Below are 25987 nucleotides of genomic sequence, written 5' to 3' on the forward strand. Positions count from 1 at the left end.
TACCAAAGCAAATGAGCAGTAGTCTCAGCCTTATTCCTGAAATTGCCTAGTTAGACAGGCCTATCTACACTGTGACAGGGATAAGAATAAAAAACTTGTTAGAAGTGACAATCTGGGTTTACCTTCAAGTTCTGCAGCTTCTCGAGCTTCACGTTCCAGACGCTGTCTAAGTAGCTCCTGCTGCTTTTCCAGATACTGCTTTATGAAACTGTTCTGGCTCATTTCCTCGCCAATCTGTGAAACGGAAATGGAAAAAGATGATCTAGGAAAGCAAATCAGGAAAATGCAAGGAAGAAAATTTCACAGAGCAAAGGTCTACCCCATAAGCGGAGTCCAAGAAAGATAACAAAAGTGTTAGAAGGTTGTTCTCTGACTATTCCTTTATTAAAATTCAGCCTTGTGAGTAGCAGAAGATGGCAAAAAGAAGAAGACATTTTTTATTTTAAATATTTAGTTCCCAACCAAAGAGTGATGCTGGTGCACAACAACTTACAAAGAAAGAAGAATTCCTAGAAACTATATCCTTTCTTTGGTACTAAAGACCTAACCCAAGGCCTCATGCATGCTAAGCTCTCACTTTCCCAATTAGTTACATTCTCAACCCAAATTATGCCTTTTAATCTAAATTATTAGATAATCTAGAACATTCTGTAAAGATATTCCAAATTAAAACCGAAAGAATAAGAACACTACTATTTCCTTCAAAAGATCAAGTTCCCAGTTGGGGTTGTGGCTCAGTGGTACAGCTCTTGCCTAGCACAGGTGAGGCACTGGGTTCGATCATTCAGCACGACATAAAAATAAATAAGGAAAAAAACGTTAAAAAAAAAAAAAAAATCAAGTTCCACGAATGTGGGTGCAGTGGTGCACACCTGTAATTCAGGGACTCTGGAGGCTGAGGCAGGAAGATGATCCAGCCTCAGCAACTTAGCAAGACTCTGTCTCAAAATATAAAGGGTTGAGGATGTGGTAAGCACAGTGGTAAAACATCCTTGGGTTCAATCCCCAGTACCAAAAAACAAAACAATAAAAAAGTTGAAGCCCTACCAATCCATCATGTTGTCAAACATCTCCAAAATTCAAGCATAGTATTTAAAATTATGAAATCAAGAGACTAAAAAAAGGGGGATGCTCATTCAGCACTTAGGCAGAACTCCATTTTCCCAGTACCACCAAAAACAAAAACAAAAACCCTCACTACATTTCTTCCTGGAGCAAAAAGGAATCCTTGGAAATAAAATTTAAAATCCAGGGACTTATTCCTTTTCCCTTTTTTTCTGTAACACAGATTTCCACATAACTCTTTTGTCCAGTTTTTTTTTTCATGTCCTCCTCCCTAGAACCTTTCATTTTGTGAGCGGGCAGGCACTGGGGAATGAACTCAGGAGCACTCAACTACTGAGCCACATCCCCAGTCCTATTTTGTATTTTATTTAGAGACAGAGACAGGGTCTCACTGCTTAGTACCTCACTGAGGCTGACTTTGAACTCACAATCCTCCTGCCTTAGTCTCCTGCCTCAGCCTCACAAGCCGCTGGGATTACAGCATGTGCCACTGTGCCCAAGCCCTAGAACATTTCTTGCTTAGCATGTCCTATTAGAACATCAGAAAAAGCAAATAAACCCAAATAAATACTTCCTATGTTATTAGTCATATTTCTTAAGCATAATAATGTTTCTTTTCATTTATAGTAGAAATCAATCCCTTGGTATTCAATGGACAGTGATAAAATGTGGGCTGCATGTATTAGAGAATAAGCATGTTTGTTACAAAACTTCAAAGACCAAAATGCAACTAACAGAAGGAATACAATTGAAATTGATTAGTTTATGCAGGTTTTTTTTAATACTTGTTAAGATACCAACTAAACCTCTAAAAGCTAGCTAGATTATGATACTTACAGCTTAATGAGATGGTAACAAGGGAGTAGGAAGGTTCTCTTATTTTCCACAGTATCCTGGGACTTCATCTAGCTCTAGGGTTGCTCAACACTTCATTAACAAAGACCTGGGTTTTTCCTTTAAGTGTGTGACACATTATAATGAGGGGATTTTTAAAAGCTGACAGGAACCCCAAGAAATTGTGCAGTCTAAGAATTTTTGTTTTTAATGACAGAATAATGTCTTTAGAGGAAATCTTATGCAGAAGCTCAATATAGAAAGCAAATAAAAATAGTAATTTGGTTTAAGAGAAAGATACAAACTTTGGTTTAAGAGAAAAATATAAACTAATTTGGTTTAAGAGAAAGACACAAACTTTGCTTACTTCTGAAGAAGGTATCTACTTTGGTAATCCATAAAAGCAGCTACACATAATTCCAGAAGATCAGTTATGAAACTACAGTTCTAGTCCAACCATTGCTCATATTACAGGTAAGGAAACTGAGGAAACCAAGGCCTCCAAGTTTAAGTTTCTTCTCCTAAGTAGCAAAGCTATTAGTGATGTTTAATAGTGACCACATATAGTTAGTAGGTACCAACAGAAAGGGTGGGTGATTTACAGAGATTGAATTTTTGGAAAAATTATGTCAATCATAGTTCCTGATCAGCAGGTATTTTCCTACACTGTCCTACTGGTGACCTACTTTACATCAACTACTTTTCCCAAACCAATGGCAAATAAATGATGTCAGATGCTTATACTACATTAAGCCATATCTTTTGGCAAACACCACTTCAAACTAATAGGTTAAAACTAACAGGTAGCTCCTGATTCTGTTTTTCACCCCAAGCCCTTGTGTAAAACTGGGCTTGTTTAGAATTCAATTACCTTACTATGAGAATACTTCCAACCAAAGGAATTTAGGAAAATACTGGTGAGAAATTAAGCTTCAAATACAAAACCAGGTCATTCCATGTGTGTCTATCTCCAAACAGCCCATTCTATCTAACAAACTTTCTTACCTGGGAATTTGGCTGGAATGCAGCATGGGGTGTTGAATGTTTCTGTAAATTTTCTAGCATTAGAGCCTGGCACAGAGAAGGGCAAAAGTCAGAAACCAGGGGGGAAAAAAAAGGAAGAAATCAAATCTCCACCCCTTCCACAACCTTTTCATTAAATTCAATAACTTAAATACACATTTAAACTGTACTTCTTTTATGAAGCCCTGAAAGCTCTTTACTAATACCGTTCTCATTCATATTCTGAAGACCTTTAAAGGTGGCCTTGGTTACCCCTCCTAATCTACAAATGTAAAGATACAGGCACACAGACAATCAGTGTTGGTGTGACAGACTAGTATTACAATCTCTTAATACCTTTGCACTTTTAACTAGAGCCCCTTCTAAAACTGCCCATGCAGGTAAGAACATTTCAAATACTCAAACAAGCTTTGAATACATAAAACCAACATGGGGCTGCTGTTTGGGGCCTGAATGAATTACCTGGATCAGTTACCCAGGACTAGAACTACTTGAGTGAACTTGAATATTCCAGCAGAGTGACACCTAGACTTATCAAATTTACAAAAATTTCAAAAAGAAGGCTACATTAGAAAATGACCACAAACTCTGTAAACTGTGGTCTGACCTAATCCACAAACACCCACACAAAACCGTCAGCTTCTGTATAAGCAACGGTCTGCCGAGTCAATCCTTGAGCTGACTTAGCCCTAATGGGTACTACCTGCCACGTATCCTAATGAACTATAATTAAAGCCAAGACACTTCACCTTCCCTCCATTTTCACCAAACCTATACCCACCAATCCATCTACCTACCTCACGACAAGCCCACCCCCATCTACTCAAATCGATTCAAAATCTCCAACATATACTAACCTGACTCACTTCTCTCAATATTCACCAAATCCTTATCTACTCAAATTGCTTCTGGACTCCCTATAAACTAGACACCCCACTATCACCAAGTGCCTTCAAATCAGGGTCTCTTCATCTCACCTCCTAATCTAATCAAGCAGACATTTTTACCCTATCCCAATCGTATTCTTGCAGATACAGATACTAACCCCAGCTACCCCTCCGCCAACTGTACCCCTAACTCGGACCCAGACCAACTCGCCCCCCTCAGGCCAGCAACGCTGGTGGTTGTAGTGGGATTTAACTCCTTCTGCAGCGCATGCGCCGAAACCACAGACACAAACAAGGAGGGGGTGGGGGAAGGAGGAAGGAGCTTAAGACACTCCAGGAGAGTAGCGCGCACCCTCCCATTTTGGGCTCGCGCTGCTGCCGTTAAGGCGGGAACCGGCGCGGTCTCTGTTCCAGCGCGAGCCTCACCAACTACCGTGCGCGCGGATCCGCAGGCTCGCGCTGGCGGCCTGAGAGAGCTCGCGCGGAGCCCGAACACTGCGCCTGCGCCGCGGCAGAGACTAGTCTCTACCGGGTCCGCTCCCCTCCGACATCCAGGCAACGCCGACTTCTCACCCCTTTGAGCCGCTTAACCAGGGCACTCTTCTGCCCGCTCTTGGCTAGGCCTCGCTGCTCTAGTGCGGCCTTCAGGTCGGTCACCCGCAGCGCCTGAAGAGGCTTCCCGTCCAGAGTCACCTCCTCCAGCTCCGCCATCTTGCGTGAGGTACTCGGGTCCGTCCCGACGGCTTCGGGCATCTTCGGTAATTTCCGCCAACGCCCTTCGAACGTACCGAGCTGACCCCGCCCACTGCCATAGTCTGCCCCTCGATTACCACTCAAAGCTCCCCGGATTTTTCCGGAACTGCTCGGGTATTTCCGTCTTCACATCGGCACCAATCGGTTCTTTGCCTCCGCCCTGCAGCTTCTCCTCCCTCGCCCTGCTTTGAGGTTCGGTTATATTCGCCTTGCCGAGGCTTTAAATCGAATCTATTCGGAAGCCCTCGACTTTGGCATGCCCATAATCGGAGATATTCGGCCATCTCCGGTCTTGGAGCTGAAGCGCTGGGGCTCTTGGGTGTTTGGGGCTGGTTCGAGACCGGAAGTGCGTGGGCTGCCGGGCTGGCCCTGTTTAGGGATTTCAGGAAATATGGAAGCAGCGGCTGTAGTTGGAGTCAAAGAATTCTTGTGACAGTCTCCGTGTTCTCTGAGACTCCAGGAGGTAAGGAAGGAAGAAGTCCTTACTTGGGTCATACTCGGTGTTTGCCGATTACCTTAGTAGGGCAAGCCTTGTGCTTCCTTATGGAAATAACTACCGTCCCCCATCTTCCGAATCCCCGCCACTCCATCTAAGATGGAGTTACTCGTGGCTTCCAAAGCGGGCTAGAGGCAGCACTGTGTCTTTAGTCACAGATAGTGAACTGACTGATTCATAACAATGAACTTGAGTTTGCTGTGAAAGATATGGGACAAGATCCCGAAATTTTCCCTTTGTGGTTTGGCCGCTTTGAAAATGGCAGTCACCTTGAAGTGTGAACCGATGTTAATTGTTTAGGGGTTCCTTTATTTGTCACTGCAAATCTTCCAACTTAAGAGCAGAAGAAACACAAACAGCAATATAGGTCATGGACAAATAATTTAAGGTTTTCATTGCTAGAAATTCAGACTGTAGTGCTGGAAACTACTCAAATCAAATTGATCGTTCGATTGCATTCAGGTGTAAAATGAATAGGAGGTCACCTATAGGTATATAAAGCATTAAGGAGCCTGCCTGGTGGGACACATCTCGATTTAGAAGGCTGAGACAGGAGGATTACAAGTTCCAGGCCAGCCTTAACTTAGCGAGACCCTGGCTCAAAATAAAAAATCAAAATGACTGGGGATGTAGGTGAGTGGTAAAGTTTCCCTGGATTTCATCCCCAGTACCACAAACACGTTAAGAAACACAAAAACACATTAAGGAAAATAGTTCAAAGACAAATTGTCACACATCAGTATAACACTTATTAGACCCATATAAGTCAACAAACCAACTTGTTTTTCAGACCCTTGAAGACCTGGCTTCTCTTGGTTTTCTAATTTATCTAATTTGGGACAAGGTCCTCACTCTGCTGTTTAGTGTTCCCTTGTGCTTTATAGAAAATATTAAGGGAATCCTGGATTCATGGATAATATGAAGTTCTTGCAAACTTCAGAGACTATGTGCATATTGCAAAAAGGCCCTTTAACACTATATGATGTTTTCAATGTTTTTGTTATTGATGTGACAGGATTTTGCCGTGTTGGCAATAAGATTCCTAGGAAGTTGTATTTTAGTTTATTCTGTCTAGAGAGTATATAACAGTGCTTTTATGTTTCAGGATGCCACTGGAATCATCTTCCTCTTCAATGCCACTATCCTTCCCTTCTCCATTACCCTCAGTACCAGACAATATTACCAACTCTTCCCCTCCCCCCATGTCTTACATCACTTCCCAGGAGATGAAGTGTATTCTTCACTGGTTTGCCAGTTGGTCAGGTCCCCAGCGTGAACGTTTTCTACAGGACCTGGTAGCAAAGGCAGTGCCAGGAAAATTACAGCCACTGCTAGATGGTCTGGAGCAACTTAGTGTATCTGGTGCAAACCGACCACCTTGTATCTTTGAATGTCAGCTACGTCTTTGGGATCAGTGGTTTCAAGGTTGGGCTGAGCAGGAACGCAATGAATTTGTCAGACAACTGGAGGTCAGTGACCCAGACTTCGTGGCAAAGTTTTACCAAGCAGTTGCTGCTACAGCTGGTAAGGATTGATAGACATTCAGATCAAAGAAAATAACCACAGCTGGTGGAGTCAAGACCATCTCTCCACAGTGACTCAATTCAAATGTGTCACTTAAAGATTTGGGGATAGTATCTCAATGAGCTGACTGAACTTACATATGAGTATAGGCATGGTTACTTCAACGTTACCAGCATTTCCTCTGGATTCCTAGTGAAATTGTTATCCATTTAAGCAGATCCAAATCAGTCTCCCTAGTTTGCTTCCTGCCAAGAGATGTCAAAACCTCATAAATGTAAATGACTTTTGCAACTGTAACCGAAAGGAACCTTCATGTTACAACTGAAGTCTATTGCTGGCGCATGAAGGATATAAAGTAGAATCCTTCCATAGGAAACAGGAGAGAAGAACAAGAAAAAGTGTTATTTGGGGGAAGGGTACTGGGGATTAAACCCAGTGTTGCTCTACCACTGAGCTATACTCCCATCCCCCTCTCTCTTTTTTTGAGACAGAGTCTTACTAGGTTGCTGAGGCTGGCCCCAAACTTGGAATTTTCTTGCCTTAGCTTCCCAAGTTGCTCATTTATGGGCATATGCTACTATGCCTAAGGAAAGATATTTTTATAGTTTGGTGGGATTCTGGTTTTACTCCTTTCCCATACTCTAGCATAATTATGCAACATCCCAACCACTGGGTCTCCCAGTGGAGATTTAGTAAAATTATGGAAAATCGGGAGAGGGAGATAATTAGTTACTCCCTCCTTCACACTGTTTGACCCCAATTAGCAATGAAAATTGATAAAATACCAAATTGTAATGAACTTTTTCTAAAGTACACATGATATTCTTGAAGTTTGTAGCAGATGTTTCTGTTGTTGCTCTACAATAGTATGTAAATAGCTGGATGTGGAGTTACACATCTGTAATCCCATCTACTAAGGAGGTTGAGGCAGGAGGATTGCAAGTTCCAGACCAACTTCAGCAACTTCTTGAGACCTTGTCCCAACAAGTAAAAAGGGCTCAGTAGTAAAGTGTCCCTGAGTTCAATCCTTAGTACCAAAATAACAAAAAAACAGTGTGAAAATAAGTGATACTTTACAGGTTAGTTTATTTTTTTGTACCAAAATAAATTTTTATAACCATGAGACTCCAGTTTTTCACCCCACCCCTCCATTGCCAGACTAGTATGAAGTTGATAACCTGGAAGGAGGCATTCCAGGGAAAGTAGGAAGGTGTACACAACAGATTTTTCCATCTAGTTGTGTCTTAAATAATCTATGCTACACCCTGTCATGTTCTGGGTAACATCATGCTTCTTTTGTTCTTCCAGTTGGGCCCCTTGTGTATCATGTATCAAGTGATGTTACGGGGCAGATGGTCCCACCCGAAGAGTTGCTTGTTTCTGATAGGCCACAATTCCTATTGCACCCACCAGAATTAGCAGCAGTAGGCAGAGTCCCACAGACAGAGTGATTTGGGTCGTGGAAGGATTATGGTCCCAGGTAACCAGCAACCTAGGAGCACAGAATGTGGCCAAGAGTAATGCCTCAGTTTAGGAGGTGAAGGTTTACCATTATATTACAGAACTCATGAAACCCTGCTTCATCTAAGCAGTAAGTTAAACAGGAAATCGATAGGAAGGAGTATAAAACCTGAATGTAGGAATAAGACCAAGATCCATCAGCAACTTAATTGTTGGAAGGAGATCTGTTAGGGAAGTGCTTAAGGAAAGAATCAGATTCTGGTATTTGGATAACATCTCTGGGTAGATGTTATGTAAACATTTAAGGGATCTAGGATTCTTTGAGATGGGGGAACTCTATTATTTGTTGTGAAGTGTCATAATGATGGGTCCAAGGTGATCATGTTAGAGATCCTTATTTTCTGAAATACGTAGCCCTGTCTAAAACAATATGCACTAACATATGCTTAATAACTGCAATTTTGAACATCTGGAGACCAGGGATTCAAAAAATTGCTTGGAATATTGTCTTACTTGATATATTCTGTGGTAAAACTGGCTTCTCCATGATACACTTCTAAGGGCTTCTCCTGGAGAGTCAGGGTGAGGACCTTGTACAGCATAGCAACCGAAGGCCCTTGGCAGCCAGGGGATTTCCACATATGCACAGTGAACACCAAACTAGTGGTAATTGATGGGCTGTGGAAATAGCACCTAAATGGACATTTGAGTCTCTTAATGGAAGAATACTTCCTGGAAGAGTGTATGTCATAAAACAGATGTAGACTTAGGAGTAAGAACAGAAGATCTTCTGAGGAGAATAAAGAACTTGAACGTTCTCCATGGCCCACTGTATAAATGGCCTGAACTGTTCCCTTTACCTGCCAGTGCCACCTCTGTTCACCAGGGCCTGCAGTACTGCTTCAGCCAGCTCTTCTTTCTGTTCTTCCTGCAGTGTGTGGCCTGGGGGTCCAGCTAATCCTAAAGACAGCTTGAATAGCACGTCTTGGGTTGAAAGATTCACAGGTAGAGAAGTAACAGAGTTGTTACCTTCATTGGCCTGACATAGCCGACCTTGGGGACAGTAGAGAAGACCATGGTACCCAGGTATCTGCAAAGAAATTCATAAAAGGCTTAGTTACAGCCTCAATTACACGTTCAAACTTTCCTTCAAAGGAATATATTCTAGAGTCATGGGCTCAGTACTTGGCTAAAAAAAAAAAAAAAAAAATGACTATCACAACAGGTTGTACATTCCTACCAACCATACCAGCATTTCTAACTTCTCTTTGCCAGTGTGCCACAACTCTTCCTCTTAAGGTACCCACCTGAATAGCCTTTCCTGGACGACACAAGACCCAAGGTGATCCCTCTACTTGCACCTCATATGCTCCTCTTTGGGTACATTGATGTAAATAACAACGGCCAGTGAGCTTTGCTTCCTTGAGATTTGGGATCTGAGAGGGATGGCTGGTCTTATCCCCAGGGAGCCCTTGTAAGGTGAGGTTGGCAAGGAAGCAGCGACTCTGGGAATGGTAGATCTCCCCGTGGGGATTCTCTGTCCCAGCTGGGAGCCCATTTTCCTTCTTCCAGCATTCACTCTGAAAAGGCAGAAAGTAGGAAAGTGGGTGCTTTGATTCCTTAGAAGTTGACTCCCTTCCAGGTATACTCCATTGTTAACCCAGCTCACTGGTCTACTCACTCTATTGGCAAGGGGCTTGTACATGCGGCAGCCTTCCAGTGTGGGGTCTGAGGAGCAGCTTCCCTTGTCCAAGTGCAGGTAGTGGCAGCCCATCCCACTATGTGGAAGGAATGGTAGAGTGACACTCAAATTACAGACGGTTGTTCCATCCTCTACCACTCAGCACACATACCTGCCAGTACAGAAGAAGTCTGAGGAGCTGGTCCCACATGTGGTCACCAAGCCAAATTCTAGACCAGATCCTAGAGGAAAAGAGAGGAGAGCCTTCAACAAATGAATCCCTACACATCCCTCAACACCAGCTATGCACAGCCTGAGTTTCACCTTAGCAGCAGATGATCCCTTCCAACCTATCCCACTCCCCTCAGAGCTAATGTGGGTCATGAGTGTTACTGCAGATCTCCCTTATTTCTCACCCTTGCCCCACAACAGCTCCTCTGCAGCACTATGGTTGACCTGATACCAGCCTGAATCTTGGAAGGCAGCAAGAGTGACTGAGTCAAGTAGAGTGCGCTGGGCACCATTGAAGGTAGCAGCCATTATAGAACCCTGGAGCAGTCTGGCCTCCCAGTGTGAGGATGAAGGGCCCTGCTAGAGGAGGGAGCAGATAGCTGGTTGTGTCTTGCTACTCCCTCTTTCTTCATCATCCCACGGAGTTATCACTCTCACCTCTTCTTCCAGGGGAACGCCCAGAGAAACCCCTACTACTCCCAAGTGTTTGGCCAGGCTGTGGCTAACAGTTGGGGTGGTGAGAAGCAGCTGTCCCCACTTATCTCGCCTTGTCACTTGTTGCCTTGTAGAACAATTCTCTCTAACTGGGTACAGAAAGAGAAGATGGCAATATGAGGAGATGAAAACCTAGGAAGGGTGAAGTACAACTGGAAGGAAGGAGGTCATAAGATAGTTAATTCCCTCTGGTTGACACTGCATAATTCTCTCCCTCATTCCTCCCATTTACTGTTGAGTCCGGAGGGGCAGTCCCGCCACTTCTTGAAGAGCTGTCCAGAGAAGCCCAGGATATGGAATAATTCATGAAGTGTGGCCTAAGGACAAATGACTTTAGTGAAGGGGACTGGATTTGCAGCAGAATTAACCAACGGATTCTATAGCCAAATCTACCCATTCAGCTTTTTTAAAATTTTGAGATGGGTCTTGCTAAGTTGTCTCCAACTTACAATCGTCCTGCCTCAGCCTCCTGAGTAGCTGAAATTACAGGCGCATGCCACTGTGCCCAGACCCATCGGCTCCATAGAGCATGAGGTACCTTCTGTCCCATCCTCAGTAGGTTCTTTACTTCATGGGAAGCTGTGTGACCTGTGTCCACTTCCCCTGCCCCCCCACCCATTTGCTTGTCCTTAATCAACATGCACTGGTTACCATGACAGTGTCACCATGGCTGAGGCTGGGGCTGACAAGATGTTGGGCACAGTAGACAATGGTACCAGCAAGGGGCCTGTCTTCTGAGTCCAGCTGGCAGCAGGCAGAATAGGCTATGATAGAGGGCTGCAGATGGGCCAGGAGAGGGTAGGGGTGGAAAGGAAGAAAAGAGATAACAAGATGGAGGGAATCTCCCTGAAAATGAAGGACCTGGAGACGGTAGAACTCTGAAGGGTGTAACCAAGGCATAGCTTGGTGAGTTCTTAGCCCCTGTGCAAGAAGCACAATTTAATAAAAACTGCATCAATCCTCTCTACCTCTCATGAGATTTAAGATTAAGGGAGGCACAGCAGGGTAGAGAGATTTGACTTGAACCTCACCTCTTGGTGGCACCTGGAAGTGTGGGCAATCCGCACGTATAGGAGAAAATCAGTGTTCTGGACCCCAGGCCCATCTGGCTGGACCAGTTGTGGGGGACCCTGCTCTGGCCACAAGGTATAACCATGGAGATGGGCATCAGGTATCTGTAAAGGAGTCAGATGTGGCATCTTGCTCAGCAGAAGGATATGGACAGTGGGAGACTAGGTGCTAGGAGGAAAGGAGAAGAGTATCACTGTCTTAGTGCCTTCCACCCACCCATGAGAATACAGATTTCTGCCTCCAGCCACCTGACTTGCTTTAATATATTTTGGGGTTGTGGTAGAGAGGGACCAATTATTCCACATTGTTATCAAAGCAGAATTGAGTAATTCTGATGCTAGAGGTCCTGGGGAGGTCTAAGAGATCTTCAGATCCCTAAGATTGGGAAGTCTCTTACCTTTGCTCCCAGGCAAGTCTCTCCTTTGTACCCTGGGTTCAAGAGGCTGCACCTGCCAAGAGTATCCGTGTTGAGCTGGAGCCATTTCTGGTATGTTGAAGGCTTATTGTATGTTCTGTTGGTTACATGAACTCACCTGTGGTAGTTTGGGGTATCTGGATCTCCCCAGACAGCATGACAGTACTGTGTAGGATCTCGACTCAGAAGCAGGGGTCCTTGCACTGGAGGGACTTAATAAGATGAGGCCAATTCTGCTTCAACATCTCTGAGTTCAGTTTGGTGCTGGTCTTGGCCCTCCCTCCCTCTCTGGTCCCCTCACATCTCCTTACTCACCTGCTAGGACACCCTGGATTTGCTGAGTGGCCTCTCTCACTGCAGTCAGAGCTCGGGGTCTCCCTCTCATTACATCCCCCTCAGGATCCCAAGCTCCATCAGATGTAGGCTCTCCTATATAGTAAGTTTGGATTCGGAGGGGTTGAGGATCAAGGGAGTTGGGGAGGGTGAGGTAGGAGGAGCGGAAGTCTGGGGCCATTTGGGAGAAAGGGGGCCTGAGAAGGCTCACGGACTTCTGAGTCTCGTCATGTAGACATCTGCCTGTGGCTGCCCCGAGGAGGAATAGTAGCAGCATCTTCTATCAGTATCTTTCCGTAGTCTGCCCTGTACCTTGTCTTCTGTTCCCTTCTTCCCTGATTCACTTGTTTCTGCCTTTCCTGTCTTTACTCTGTCTCTACATCCCCTCCACCACTCTTGTTTTTCCAGGATTTTAGTGTTGTTGACTAAATCTACAGTTCCCTGCTAGCAGGTTGGATATGAACCACAAGGACCAAAGCCATCCTCTTCTGGGGGTGCCTGAGGTGCAGTGCTGGGGGAGGGGAGTGTTATCTTGAGGCCTCTTCTGATCTTTCCAGGGATAAGTCTTCCTTTTCCACTGTGGCACCCTTTCCTAACCCACTTTTATCTGACATCCTAATTCTCCTGCCTTTCTGACTAGAAAATCTTGAAAGCTCTCCAGAACTAAAAAATTTGGTGTCAGCACAATGGTGGTGGTCGGGGCACTCTGCATTAATGCCTGCACACAGGTGGGCAAACAGGCCTCTGCACTTCACTAGCCTGTGTCAGAAATGGCAGGCTTCTAACTAAATTGCAAGACTTGTAGGTATCTCTTACATCTGGGTAGGTCTGTCAGTAGGTGCATAACAAATATGTGTTAGTTGACTGATGCATTCTATGGGAAGCTGTTGTGCTAGGTCTGTGAGACTTCACAGAACCTTCTTAAAGGCCTGCAGGGTAAGGAAAATAATCTCTTAAAATGGACACTAATAGTTGTTCAAAACTGTTTTTAAGAGAACTTGGAACTCTTTTTGTTTTGTTTTCTCATTCTGTGCTTTCACCTCCTGTCCCTTGCCCCATTTGGATACCCCCTCCTCCCCTGCCTGGCTAATTCCTACCTTTCCTGCAATCATTCTGGGAAGCTTTTCTTAACACCTCCAACTCAAATTCCATACCTGCCAGAGATGGAGGGGGACCACCTCTGCAGGAGGGGCCTCTCCTCCCACAACCAGCTTGTCATCCTCTGTTTAAAGGGTTGGCCTAGTGTCTCTCCCTCCATGTTTTAAACTGCTTGGAGTACACCTGCTTCCTATCAGGCTCTGGCACAACCCATAGAGTGGAGCCTTCAGTGTGTGGATAAAGGGTCAAAACCTACTAATCCCATTATTAACTTTTGAGGGAGAGGGTCAGGTTTAGCATGGTGTTGCATACCTGTAATCCCAGTGAGCCTGGGGCAGGAGGATTACAAATTCCAGGTAAACCTCAGCAAGACCTGTCTCAAAATAAAAAATTTAGAAAAGGAACCAGTGTGGTGGTACACGCCTGTAATCCCAGTGGCTTGGGAGGTGAGGCAGGAGGGTCGCAAGTTCAATTTAGCATGGCCCTAAGCAAGGCCCCAGCACCCCTGGGTTCAATCCCCAGTACCACATAATAAAATAAAAAATTAGCCAGACATGGTGGCACATCCCAGCAGCTTGAAAGGCTGAGACAGGAGGATCGAAAGTTCAAAGCCAGCCTCAGCAGTGGCAAGGTCCTAAGCAACTCAGTGTGACCTGGTCTCAACAAAATACAAAATAGGGCTGGGGATGTGGTTCAGTGGTCAAGTGCCCCTGAGTTCAATCCCCAGTACCCCCCCCCCAAAAAAAAGGGCTGGGGATGTCTTCAGAGGTGAAGTGTTTACCTAGTATGAAGGAGTCTGTGGGTTTCATCCCCAGTACCAGGAGGAAACAGAAACATACACACACACATACACGAAAGGGAGGAGGATGATTGTATTCAGAGTTGTGAAAATAAGTGAATATAAAGTGCTGAGAACAGTGTCTAGCTCCTGGAAAATAGTCAAGTAAAGAATACATATTATATGTAGACTTTCAACTTTTAAGAATTTTTTAAATTTAAACATTATCAACATGTGTACAAATCTTTAGGAGACTCTCATTCTTTCTCTAAGGCAAACCTAGTCTTCTCCAAGTGTCTGAGGTCTTTTTTCTCCTCCAAAGTTCTAGGGGAAAATATTCCTGATTAGGATTCCTGTGACGGATTGAAATTCTGACTGCCTGATTCTCCACTTTTCCAGGCCTAACTCTGCAGGCACACCTAATGCTTTGCTGCCCTCTTGTGGCCATGATGAGCGGGTGCTCCTCTGCCAGGTAGGGGTTGATCTTGACTACCTACTGTGGGTGGAACTTTGCACACTATAACACAGAATACCTTATTTCCCCTCCCCTGCATTCCTGTGAGCAGGTTCTGTGAAGCCTCACAGAGGATGTGTCAGTCAACTAACATATTTGTTGAGGACCTACTATCAATCCTAGGCAGATGTAGGAGATTTCCCATTGAGACACCTCTTTCCTTCATTTGCACTGCAAATTCTTTCAAGTTCCAGGTTATTTTCCTGTTGAGACTTGACTTCTTCTAGCAGAGCTGGCTAATTTTCCTACTCTGTATGTATGTATGTGTGTGTGTGTATATATATATATATATATATGTATGTATGTATATGTATATATGTATGTATGTATGTGTATATATATATATATATGTTAGAATACCTTTATTTTTTTTTATGTGGTGCTGAGGATTGAACCCAGGGCCTAACCCATGCTAGGCGAGTGTTCTACCACTGAGCCATAACCCCAGCCCATACTCTGTGTTTTCCAATAGCATTTCTTTCACATCTTTGAAATAGCACTGCTTGTATTATCCTGACTTTTGGGGGGTGTTTGTTTCCTTGCTAGACTGGGGGTAGGGTTTGAAGGAGAGGAAAGAGCAAGGATGTAAATACAGAGTGATAATAAAATCATTTTATTGAGCACTACTTTATGCCTAGACATTGTTCCAAGTACTTTATACTCAACGAATTCTTCCAGCAACCTTACAAGGTAGGTGGTATTATCATTATTATTACCCTCCCAGCACAGCACAGTGAAGTTGGCAATGTGCATAGATGGCAAGTGGCAGTATAGGATTTGAACCCTCATGGGCCTTTGAGCACAGGTGTTACCCACAATGCGGCGCTGCTTCTCAAGTGCATAGAGTAGAGAGGAGGCAGCATTGTGAGGAGAGAAAGAGGACATAGAAGACTAGGGTGAGGAGAAAAGCTGGTGGCAAGCAGAGGGAACAAGGATACAGAGAATGTTGGGATACGAGAGGATGACTTTAGATGAAAGAATAGAAGTAAGAGTGGTGGGATGAAGGAAACTGGCATGGAGGGGGAACTTAGTGATGAGGGGAGAGGAGGTGATGAGCTGGGTGGGTACAAGAAGGGATTGATAAGGAGCATAGTCATCATGAATGTGTCATCACCCACATGGACGCTCTGCCAGCATGCTGGCCTTTAGGTTCCTTCACCCCCTAACATGCTCCTCCATCCCACTCCAGTGAGCCACTCCCAGGGGTATACCCAGAGGCTTATCACCAGAAACTGTAGCACCTACGAAATAACTGAATTGAACCTCCCCTCTATGATATGATCTCTTTTCTTGGTTCATTTGCGAAGTTGGTTCACTGCAGCTGTTCAACAAGCATCGTGGGGAACCGTGTGATCCTTCCCATCTTTAGGTCTCCCTTTCTTTGCTTTGGGTTGCAGTTTCACCACTACAATCCCTCTTTAATAAATGCCCTCCACTCCCCTTCCCTCTCTGTCCTCCTCATCCCACCTCTCTGGTTAAATGCCAGTCCTAGATGGACCCAACATTTGCCAGTACTAGGCTCCTGGGCAGCTAAGGATCACTGGACAGAGTGTTGTCACTCTAAAATCCTCATCAGCTTCAGTTGTGTGCTCCCAAGTCAGAAATCACAGCGATCAGTTACCTTTCCGCCCTCAGCAACTGGGATTTTTAAAATTTTTTTTGAGGTTGGACAGAATGCCTTTATTTGTTTATTTTTATGTGGTGCTAAGGATGAAACCCAGTGCCTCACACATGCTAGGCAAGTGCTCTGCCACTGAGCTACAGCCTCGGCCCCAGCAACTGGGATTTTATACCTTCAAGCTTCAAGCCTCCCATTCAACTCAGCCTCTTTTAGTTACCTCTTTTTTCTTTTCTTTTCCTGTCCCCCCACCCTTTCTTTCTTTCCCCCTGTGGTACTGGGGATTTAACTCAGGGTGCTTTATCACTGAGGTACATCTCCAGCCCTTTTTAAATTTTATTTTGACACAGAGTCTCAGTAAGTTTCTTAGGGCCTCACTAAGTTGCTGAGGCTGGCTTTGAACTTACAATCATCCTGCCTCAGCCTCTAGAGTCACTAGGATTACAGGTATGGGTTATGGTGCCTAGCTAGTCACCTCTATTTTGTGTGTGTGTGTGTGTGTGTGTGGTTAAAATAAAAGCCATAAGACAGAGACAACCTCAGCTTGCCACAAATCTATTTGTGTTGGTCCCCATTGCCATTTCTTCCTTTCTTGTACAAAACCAGGAAATGTCCACTTCTGTTGGAAGATTAGCCCTCCCTTAACACTCTAAACCCCACCTGTGGGAGCTCTGGCCTCAGCTTCCCCTTGGCCTCTTCCTGTGCAACCCTGTCCCACTTTGGTCTAGTCTGCTCTGCCCTGGCTGTAGCCTCTGCCCTGAGAGGAAGAACCTGCTTAGGGACCTTTGCATATACTTGTCTCTCACTAGGAACTACTTTATGTCCTCAAAGAAGTCTTTGCAGATCCTCACATTTAAATCAGGTGTTACCAGTCACTCCTCTACTTGTGTCACATAACAATGCCCACAATCTAGAATGATATATTTGTTGGGGTATCATATTTGTCTGTCTTCCCTCACTAAACTCCACAAAGGACAGGGACTAACCTTATTTATCCTGTAGCTCCTACAATAAGTTAAGTGTCTGGCCCAGAGTAAGTGTTTAATAACTATTTTTTAGTAAGCGAATGAATGTGGTGAGGGGGCAGGAAGGAGATAAGGATGGAAGATAGGAGAGGAGAGGGGGAGTGAGGAAAGGGTGTAATGAGGGTAGGAGGCAAAGATGAGGCTAGGGATAAAGGCAAGCGCCTGGGAGAAAGGGTCCTTCTGCTGGGTCTGGTTGGGGCCTTACTGCTGAGGAGTTTGAAGGCAGGGCTGGTGGGCGGGGCCCCACTTTATCTTGGAGCACAGCCCTAACCTCAAATGGTGACAGAGCTGGAGCCAGCAGGGGTTTTGCAAACCGTCCCGATTGCAGCAGGCCAGCAGTCTGCGGGACAGGCGGGTGGGGTCTGAGCTTATCTCCCAAGTACAGTCCTAACCTCAGATGGTGACAAAGGGGGAGCCAGCAGGCGTTTTGCAAACCGTCCCGATTGCAGCAGGGTTGGATAGCCTGGCCAGAGGTCATAGTGCCACTAGGTACGGGAGACTATCAGGATTTGGACAATTTGGGCTTTCAGGATGAAGCTTAGCTTTCAGGGCATGGGGGATAAATCCGTTCTATGTATGGCTTGCTCTACCTCAACAGAGCCCTGTTGCTTCCTAAAAGAGAAGTGGAAAGCTATAGCTCAGCTCTCAAGGTGGGCTTCTCCCTTGGAAGCCTTCCCTTTCCCTTCCTAGGACCTGAAGTCACAATTGGTGGCTTTTTTGATGAAATCAAATTGCAGCCTTTTCCTTTAAAACCATCTCTGCCCATGGGAAATATTTCTCATATGCCATTGAGGTTTTCTGAGGCAGGACCACAAGTGCTTATGAGAGTACAAGGACACACAGGAGTTTTGTCCCAGGTTAGGCTACTCTCACTTTGAAGCAGATCAGACTGAGTACTGGGTCTGCTTGCGGGGGGCTGGGTTCAAGAAGAATGCACAGGCCCTCAGCCCCCGCATCTTCTGTACCTTCATCCCAGGTCTCCTCACTGGCTTGAAGCAAGGCAAGGGGTAGAGGTGAAGAGGCCCCTTTCTACCCACAACCCCAACCGGGATCTTGCAACATTGGGATGGGGGCCCTGGGGGCCTAGGCATGTGGCAATCTGTATGTAGGGGGTTGGGAGGTGTGCACTGAGCAGGGGGTAGCTTTCACAAGTTGCTACCTCCGCCTGTCTGACCTTGACAGGCTCACCTTGGACAGCTTCCGCCCGTTTTTTGTTTTGTTTTTAAATACTGGGCATTGAATCCAGGGGCTCTTTACCATTAAGCTATATATACTTAAGTCCTCTCTATTTTTTATTTTGAGACAGGTTCTCACTAAGTTGCTGAGGCTGGCCTCGATCTTTCAAGCCTCCAGCCTCAGCCTCCTAAATTGCAAGGTTTACAGGTCTGCGCCACTGCGCCTGATAGTTTCCTCACTGTTCACAGTGTCTCCCACAGTCTTCCTTCTCAACGACTTCCCATGGCCTGAGATCCTACTCAAGAAGGAAAAGTGGGCTCAACTATGGGTTCTAAAGCAACAAGAGTGTGTATGTGCTGTTGGGGCATTGCTTGCTGGTTTTCAAAGATCCCCTGTTCCCAATCCTTGAGCCTTTCCCTAGGCACAGGTGGCCAACTGTCCCCTTCTGGGCTCCTTTCCTTGGGGAAGCTCTGGGAATCTGACTTTAGGGGCTAAGTCCTGCTTCTTAGTATCTATCCTCCTGGGCAGAGGAAGTAGGCAGAGTCATTTGCAACTACCTTCTGCAGCAAAGGAAGTGTTTTTCTTGCTTGCCACTTGTCTTTCTTTCCATTTGGCCAGTCACGCTTGGTTTCCTTTCTTTTCCTTCATCTATGGACACCTTTTGCATTTGTTCTTCTCTCTGCTCACTTTTCCCAGTTGTACATCAGCCTCCTTCTTGAATATTTTTGTTTCCAGTTAAATATCACTTCCTCCAAGAGGCCTCCCTTAACCACCCCAGCTAACATAGCCTTACTACGAGTTTATTTGGTATTCCTCAAGGGTGTGTTCAAATAGAGTCATGCAGAATTGAACGAAGGTACTTTATAACGGTAAAAGAACAGGATCTGGGGAAAGCTACAGCAGTATTGAGTTACCATGGTCTCCTGCAGCAGGGGTGCCACTACCCATCAGGCCCTAAACTCAGGAGAGGCCCTGAAAGAGGTAGCAGGAAGGGTCCACTCTAGCATATCCATCTCCTGCCAGTCTCACCCTCTCCTACTGGGGAAGCCTGTTGAGGTAGGAAGGCAACCACCTGAGAGCTGAGCAGGACAGGAAAGTTAGAGGGGGAATCTAGATGGACCAAGAACATTAGGCCACCTAGTTTATTGCCTTTGCCTTACCCCTTCAGCTGATCACTTGTCCTGTTCACAGATAGATGCTTGACAAATACTCATCAAATAAATTACTTTGACCAAAAGCAGTTGGTGTCAGATTGAAAGTCTCCTCTAGGCCTTGTGCCTTCTGGCTGCAAGTCATCTCCCTGGATACAATCTGACAGAGAGGAGTGGAGTATGCTCCCCATTGCCTCTGGCTGGGATGCCAGTGGAGAGGTGAGGATGTGGCTCTCCTCTAGATTCTGGGCCAGTCAGAAAGCCTCCAGCAGGCTCTGGTCCTAAGGAGCTGACAGGTGGGCTGGGAGCTTGGTGGATCTCTGGGAAAGAGGCTTGAGGTATGTTGGGGCAACCCAGGTCCCATCTTCCAGTACCTTGAAAGGAAGTCGAGGGGCAGTGGTCTTAGTTGAGAGGAGGAAATCCGGAGGTTGAGTCACTCACCACGTTCTGTACAAACCCCCTTATGCAACCCATCCCTCTTGGCTGAAGGGAAGGTGAGAGGATTCTCCCAAGCGCCTGCAGAGACAGGAACCACTCCCTCCCAAACTCAGGTGGCTCCTGTCGATCCCTCCATTGGGGGTTCAGGTCTGTCCCCTCAGCCCAGATCCAAAGCAGGGGGAAAGGGACAGGGTCCTGGCTGGGGTGATCCTGGTGAACACAGATGCCTGAGGAGGCAGGAGGTATGGGAGGGGAAAGGAAACTGGGTTGATCCAGATACAAGTCTCTCTCCCTCCCAGGGAGTTAGTTATTCCTTCATGTCTAACTCAGGCTTTCCCAGCAGTGAACTAGGAAAGACTTCAGCCCTATATTCTGTCTTGAGTCTCTAATACTGTCGGGCAATTCATGATCACTTTTTGCCCCCCCCCCCAGCTTGTATTGGGGATTGCTCTACCACTGAGCCACATCCTTAGCTCTTTTTATTTAGTTAGTTTTATTTTGAGACAGGGTCTTACTAAGTTGCCCAGGCTGGCCTCAAACTTGTGACCCTCCTCCCTTAGTCTGCAAAGTCAAGGATATTACAAGCTAGTGCCACTGCACCCAGTTCATAATCATTTATTTTATTTCTTTGTTCTTTTTTTTTTTGTGTGTGTGTGTGTGTGTGTGGTACCAGGATTGAATTCAGGGGTACTCAACCATTAAGCCACATCCCAGCCCTATTTTGTATTTTATTTAGAGACAGGGTCTTACTGAGTTACTTAGAGCCATTGCTGAGGTTGGCTTTGAACTCTCCAACCTCCTGACTAAGTCTCCCGAACTGCTGGGATTACAGGCATGCACCACCATGCCTGGCTCATGGTCATTTCTTGAACATGATTCCTGTCCCTACCTGAACTGAATATACTTGAGGACAAAGACAAGAGCCAACTACTAAGACAGTCAACTGGCTGAATGAGCTTCAGGAGGCTCTTATCCCCTCTGGCCCTCACTGCTTTATCTATAAAATGTGGCTCACACTATCTTGCTTGTCTGAGGGCAAAGCTCACCAAATGATCTCTTGAGGTCTTTTCTAGCATCTCTTAAAATCTGTGATTTTGCCTGGCATGGTAGTGCACGCCTATAATCCCAGTGACTCAGGAGGCTGAAGCAGGAGGATCACAAGTTGGAGGTCAGCTTCAGGAACTTAGCAAGGCCCTGTCTCAAAATAAAACATAAAAAGGACTAGGATGTAGTTCAATGGTAGAGTGCCCCTGGGTTCAATCCCCAGAAGTAAAACCAACAAAAAAAATGAAACTAAGCAAACAAAAAAGACTGCTGTGATTTTTTTTTTGAGAAAATTTTAATATTTATTTTTAGTTTTCGGTGGACATAACATCCCTGCCTGTATGTGGTGCTGAGGATCGAACCTGGGCCACACACATGCCAGGCGAGCGCACTACCACTTGAGCCACATCCCCAGCCCCTGCTGTGATTTTTAAAAAAATAGTTTTAGTTATAGATGAACATGATATCTTTATCTTTTTTTTTTTTTTTTTTTTTTTTTTTTATGTGGGGCTGAGAATTGAACCCAGTGCGTCACATGTGCTAGGCAAGTGCTCTACCACTGAGCCACAACCCCAGCCCCAACTCTGTGATTTTTATGAAGCTACTTTTTTGGTACTAAGGATTGAACCCAGGGAACTTAACCTCTGAGTCTTAATAGTTGGCACTTGTTACTACCCTCAAGTATATTCAGTGAAGGTGGGCACATCCCCAGAACTTTTCATTTTTTATTTTGAGAAAGAGTCTTGATAAATTTCTTAGGGCCTTGTTAAACTGCTGAGGCTGGCTTTGTATTTTCAATCCTTCTGCCTTAAGATGTGTGCTATAGTGCCCAACTATGGAGCTAATTTAGATTCTGCCTCTAAACAGTCCTATGATTCTTGGTAATTTCCTTCCCCTCTCCGAGGCCTCAGTTTCCTTATCTGTAAAATGAGAATTTTACAGTTAACTTTCAGTTATAGCAATGTGGAATCATAACAACTATTCATGCTTATTATTTGCCAGGCCCTGTTTTTTATAGGTACACATCTGAAATCCTAGCTACTGAGGAGGCTGAGGAAGGAGGACCACAGATTCAAGGCCAGCCTCAGCAACTTAGTGAGACCCTATCTCAAAGTAAAAAAATAAAAAGGATTGGGGATGAAGCTTAGTGGTAGAGTGCTCCTAGTTCCATCCCCAGTTCTGACTATGAGATGGGCACCAAAATTACTCCCATTTTGCAGATGAAAAAGCTGAGGCAGAGAAAGGAGAAGTAAATGGTTCAATGTCACACCACCAGTAAATAGCAGAGGGAGATGCAAACTGATGCTCTTAATTACTGCACTCTTCTGCCTCCAAGGCTTTAATTCTGTGAAAAAGAAACTGCTTTAAATGTGGGTGTTTACTGGCACAGGCACACTGTCCTCCTCCTCCTCATTATCAATGCTCACATACAAATCAAGTCTCCCAGTTGAGCCTTTCCCAGGTGATAACTGATTCCTCTCCCAAACACTTAGATTCTCCACTTTTAGGGAACCAGAGCCCCTAAAATAGGGGTAAAAGATAAAGATGGAAGTGGGTAGGTGGAAACAATGGTGAGGGATGTCAGTCCAATGGACTGTGGCTATCAAATTGAAGAGAAGATACAGAGTGCTGGATCAAGAGCTAAAGGACCATAAATATGGCAGAGCCATCAGGAATTTTCCTTGATCACCTAGGGCAGGAGCTTTCAGACTACACCTTCAGGCGAGAGCAGGCTAGCACAGAGACTGTATGGTGCTGGAATTGCCCTACCAATTCCAGGGCTCTGTCAGCAAAGTATCCAGAGTTGCACCAGCTTGTGTGTGTGTGGTGTGGGGAGCCTCCCTTCTGCTTGCAGAAGGACAGAGTGGGTGGCTAGGGGCAGGGACAGCAAGTTCAAGGGAGAGAAGAGCAAAGTGATAGACATATGATCTGGCTGTGTGGTACTTGTGAGAGAGCTGTAAGAGACAAGACATATGTAGACCCAGGCACATGGCATTACCTGGCCTCAGGGTCCCCTGTGCTAAACATGTGCATGCACATGAAAACACATGTGCGCGCGCGCGCGCGCGCGTGCACACACACACATACACACACACACACACACACACAAACACAAAAAGGCCCAGGCCCAGGCCCAGGCCCAGTGAACAACCCCAGCAGCAAATCACAGTGCAATTTATTCAGAATCATTATGGGTCCTGCCTTCCTTAGCCATCAGCTGCCATTGTCAATGGTCTTGGATTTGGTCTGTGAAGGTCTAGGGTCCCAGCAGAGTAAAGATCTCCAGGGTCAAGCCAGGGGTCTAGTGCCCACAGTCCACCAGTCAGGTTCAGCTGCAGCCCCCTACACCCTTGATGAGGTTGGCAGCCTCAGGGATCTGGCGAAAGAGGTTGCGAAGGGTGTCCAGCTCCTGGGTGAGCTGCTCAACACGGCTGCGCAGGCGCTCATTCTCCGCCATGTACTCCAACACCTTCTGTTGTGTCTCTAAAATGCGCCTCTTGGCCTTGTCCCGGCTCTTGCGCACTGCGATGTTGTTGCGCTCCCGCCGCAGCCTATACTCCAGGCTGTCTTTATTCACTGCTTTCTTGCCCTTGTGCGAAGGGCCGGCTGGAGAGGGCGCCTTGAGAAGGGGACTGCAGGGGGGCGCGGCAGCAGCCAGAGGGGCCTGGAGGGGAAGGCACAGAGGTATGGAGAGATGAGGGCTGACCAAGAGGTCGAGTGGAGACGAAGTAGAAATCTCAGCAGCGGGGCTGGGGGTATCCCTTGGGGGGCGTCAAAGAAATCTAGGGTTCTGAGCCAGCTCCTGTTTTCAAGGTATACCTGTCATTGCCCTGTCTTGGTGAAAGATAGTAACCCAGATGCAAAGGGTCCTCTCCCTCACACCAAAATTCCCTTTTATGCTCTCACACTCTCCAAGGACACTTTTCCTCCATTTATCTGTGATGAATCTCTTGTACAATCGACAGGCATTTCCTCTTCAGAAGCGGGAGGCAGAGAAGAAGAGTGGGCAACAGGGAAGCTGGCAAGGGGTCTGACATCAGCTAAGATCAGCCAGCCATGGGGGTTTCAGGACAGAGTGGAGTTCAGGGTGAGAGTGAGTTCACAGAGAAGGAAAGAGTGGGCTCATGGTCTGGTAGTGAGCACAAAGAACCTTGGATGAGTCCATTTCACAAAGCAACACCAAACAGACTCAGCATAAGCAATGGCCTCATAATTCCCCCATCCACATAGCCTTGCTGCAGCCCCTGGGTAGCAGGGAAAACTGGTTGCTCTTACCTTGAGGACACGCAGGGGCTGGCCGGGTGCTGCCAGGGTTGGGGGCAGGTGCATGGCTGTCTGCCCACAGTGTGCCACTTGGTACTGCAGGGGATTGTAGCTGCCTCGACTAATGCCTCGGCTACCCTCTGGCCCCCGAGGCTCCTCCTTCACGGCCACAGCCCTGGGGTCGTAGTTCCCTGGGCTGCTGTAGATGCCAGGTCCCAACGCCTTCCTATCTGGGCCGAAGGTATGTGGGGGATAGGCGAAGGGTCGCGGGTCAGGCGGCAGGTAGTGGGGAAAGGCAGGAGGTCCAGGGACCTTAAGGCCTCGGGTCTCAGGCACTGGCTTCATGGCAAAGAGGTCGGAGAGTAGTTGTTCCTCCCCAGACTCGATGTAGGCAGAGAGGTCGATGGAGGCCTCATGCTCACACATGTCCCCCAGCTCCCCAGGCCCAGCTCGGCCCTCTGAGAACTCAAGTGGCTGATGGCCACCCCGGGGCTCACACTCATAGTAGGTCCCGTGGGACATGGCCGGCCCGCCCCTTTGGCTCCCCGCCCCTGGGCTCTGCTCTTGGGGCACCCCTTAGGATGCTCAGCTTGCCTTCTGTCGATCTCCCCCTGCCCTAGATCTGCCCTCTCTGGTCTACTCTGTCACCCACTCATGTGCTGCTTCTCTCCTCTCTCCTCTGCTCTGCTTCCTTTTCCTTCCTCTGTAGTCAATGCCTCTCTTCTCTTCCCTTTTTTCCCCCTCTCTCTCCCGGGGGTGACTTAGGGAGGGGCTGGGCACACCCCAGAGGGAGGGATGCAGGCCTTTGAGAAAGGGGGGCCCCTGACCTAGTTAACAGCTGGAGCACTTTGGTGAGGTCCAAGCCAGGTCTGGAGATGCACAGGAGCAGAGGTTTTGGAAATACCTCCACTCCCTTGAGCCCACGGATTCCAAATCCTTGCTGAGGATTCCAAATCCACACCTCACTCTGAACGTCCTCCTCCTTCCAACTGTGCAGAATGAGGTGCCAGTTCAGAGTGAATAGAGAAAGCTCTCTTCCAGTGCCGACCCCCAGCTTGGTCTGAACTCCTCCTTTGACAAGCCTTCCTCTTGGTCCCCCCTCCAGAGCTGAGCTCCACCTACTCTGGGGGGCAGTCAGTTCCTTTTGTAGCCCCACCTCCCAGACCATTCTTCTGAGTGTTGGCCTGGAGATGTTGTTTGAGGGGTATTGGAAGTAGTGATAGATCCTGGGAACAAACTATGCACAGAGGCCTGGTGCAGAGTGTGGTCATTTGCTAGGTTTATGCAGAGGGTCTGTGCAATAGCCTAAACACTAACATGTTTCCAGCCCTCACTACCTCTAGTAGTCTGGCATAGTCCCTGACTGCCTGGGAACAACTGAGGTGCCTGGTCAGGACTTGGGCCCTGCACCCCAAGCCTGGGGAGCCACTGCCCCCAGAACTTACAGACATGATCCTCGGGTGGCTTCAGCACCTCTCTCTTCCAACTGCCCTGCATTGCAAGAGATTCAGGCTTGTATTTTGCCCCCCACTTTGGGCCTGAGGCTCTGCCTCCCACTTCCTGTGCCCTGGGCTGCCAGCTCAGGAGCTTGCTGCAGCTCAGTTTGCTGTCT

At 46.5% G+C, this 25987-nt stretch overlaps 4 protein-coding genes across 4 annotated transcripts in view; 1 reads left to right on the forward strand and 3 right to left on the reverse strand.

The window, feature by feature from the left end:
- Nucleotides 1–4694, reverse strand: part of Acin1 (apoptotic chromatin condensation inducer 1) — a 36369-nt gene extending 31675 nt beyond the window's left edge. The window contains 3 exon segments of the mRNA XM_076849999.1: nt 123–234; nt 2905–2970; nt 4383–4694. Of these exon segments, the coding sequence (XP_076706114.1) occupies nt 123–234; nt 2905–2970; nt 4383–4694 (490 nt within the window).
- Nucleotides 4695–4851: 157 nt separating this feature from the next.
- Nucleotides 4852–7705, forward strand: C3H14orf119 (chromosome 3 C14orf119 homolog). Its single transcript, XM_076850002.1, has 2 exons — nt 4852–5025; nt 6164–7705. The coding sequence occupies exon 2, from the start codon at nt 6165–6167 to the stop codon at nt 6591–6593; it is 429 nt and encodes a 142-aa protein (XP_076706117.1). The 5' UTR covers nt 4852–5025; nt 6164; the 3' UTR covers nt 6594–7705.
- A 218-nt stretch (nt 7706–7923) lies between these two features.
- On the reverse strand, nt 7924–12546 carry Cirop (ciliated left-right organizer metallopeptidase). The gene is made up of 14 exons (XM_076849293.2): nt 12252–12546; nt 12055–12148; nt 11919–11970; nt 11482–11625; nt 11102–11227; nt 10683–10767; nt 10394–10539; nt 10141–10312; nt 9897–9966; nt 9725–9821; nt 9351–9623; nt 8904–9133; nt 8557–8736; nt 7924–8074 (listed from the first exon to the last, which is right to left on the reverse strand). The coding sequence occupies exons 1-14, from the start codon at nt 12544–12546 to the stop codon at nt 7924–7926; spliced, it is 2115 nt and encodes a 704-aa protein (XP_076705408.2).
- Nucleotides 12547–23440: 10894 nt separating this feature from the next.
- Cebpe (CCAAT enhancer binding protein epsilon) lies at nt 23441–24897 on the reverse strand. The gene is made up of 2 exons (XM_076848170.2): nt 24388–24897; nt 23441–23776 (listed from the first exon to the last, which is right to left on the reverse strand). Exons 1-2 carry the CDS (start codon nt 24895–24897, stop codon nt 23441–23443), a joined length of 846 nt encoding a protein of 281 aa, XP_076704285.2.
- Between the last annotated feature and the right edge of the window lie 1090 nt (nt 24898–25987).

Source organism: Callospermophilus lateralis, chromosome 3 (genome assembly GCF_048772815.1).
Source record: "Callospermophilus lateralis isolate mCalLat2 chromosome 3, mCalLat2.hap1, whole genome shotgun sequence".
Taxonomy (NCBI): domain Eukaryota; kingdom Metazoa; phylum Chordata; class Mammalia; order Rodentia; family Sciuridae; genus Callospermophilus; species Callospermophilus lateralis.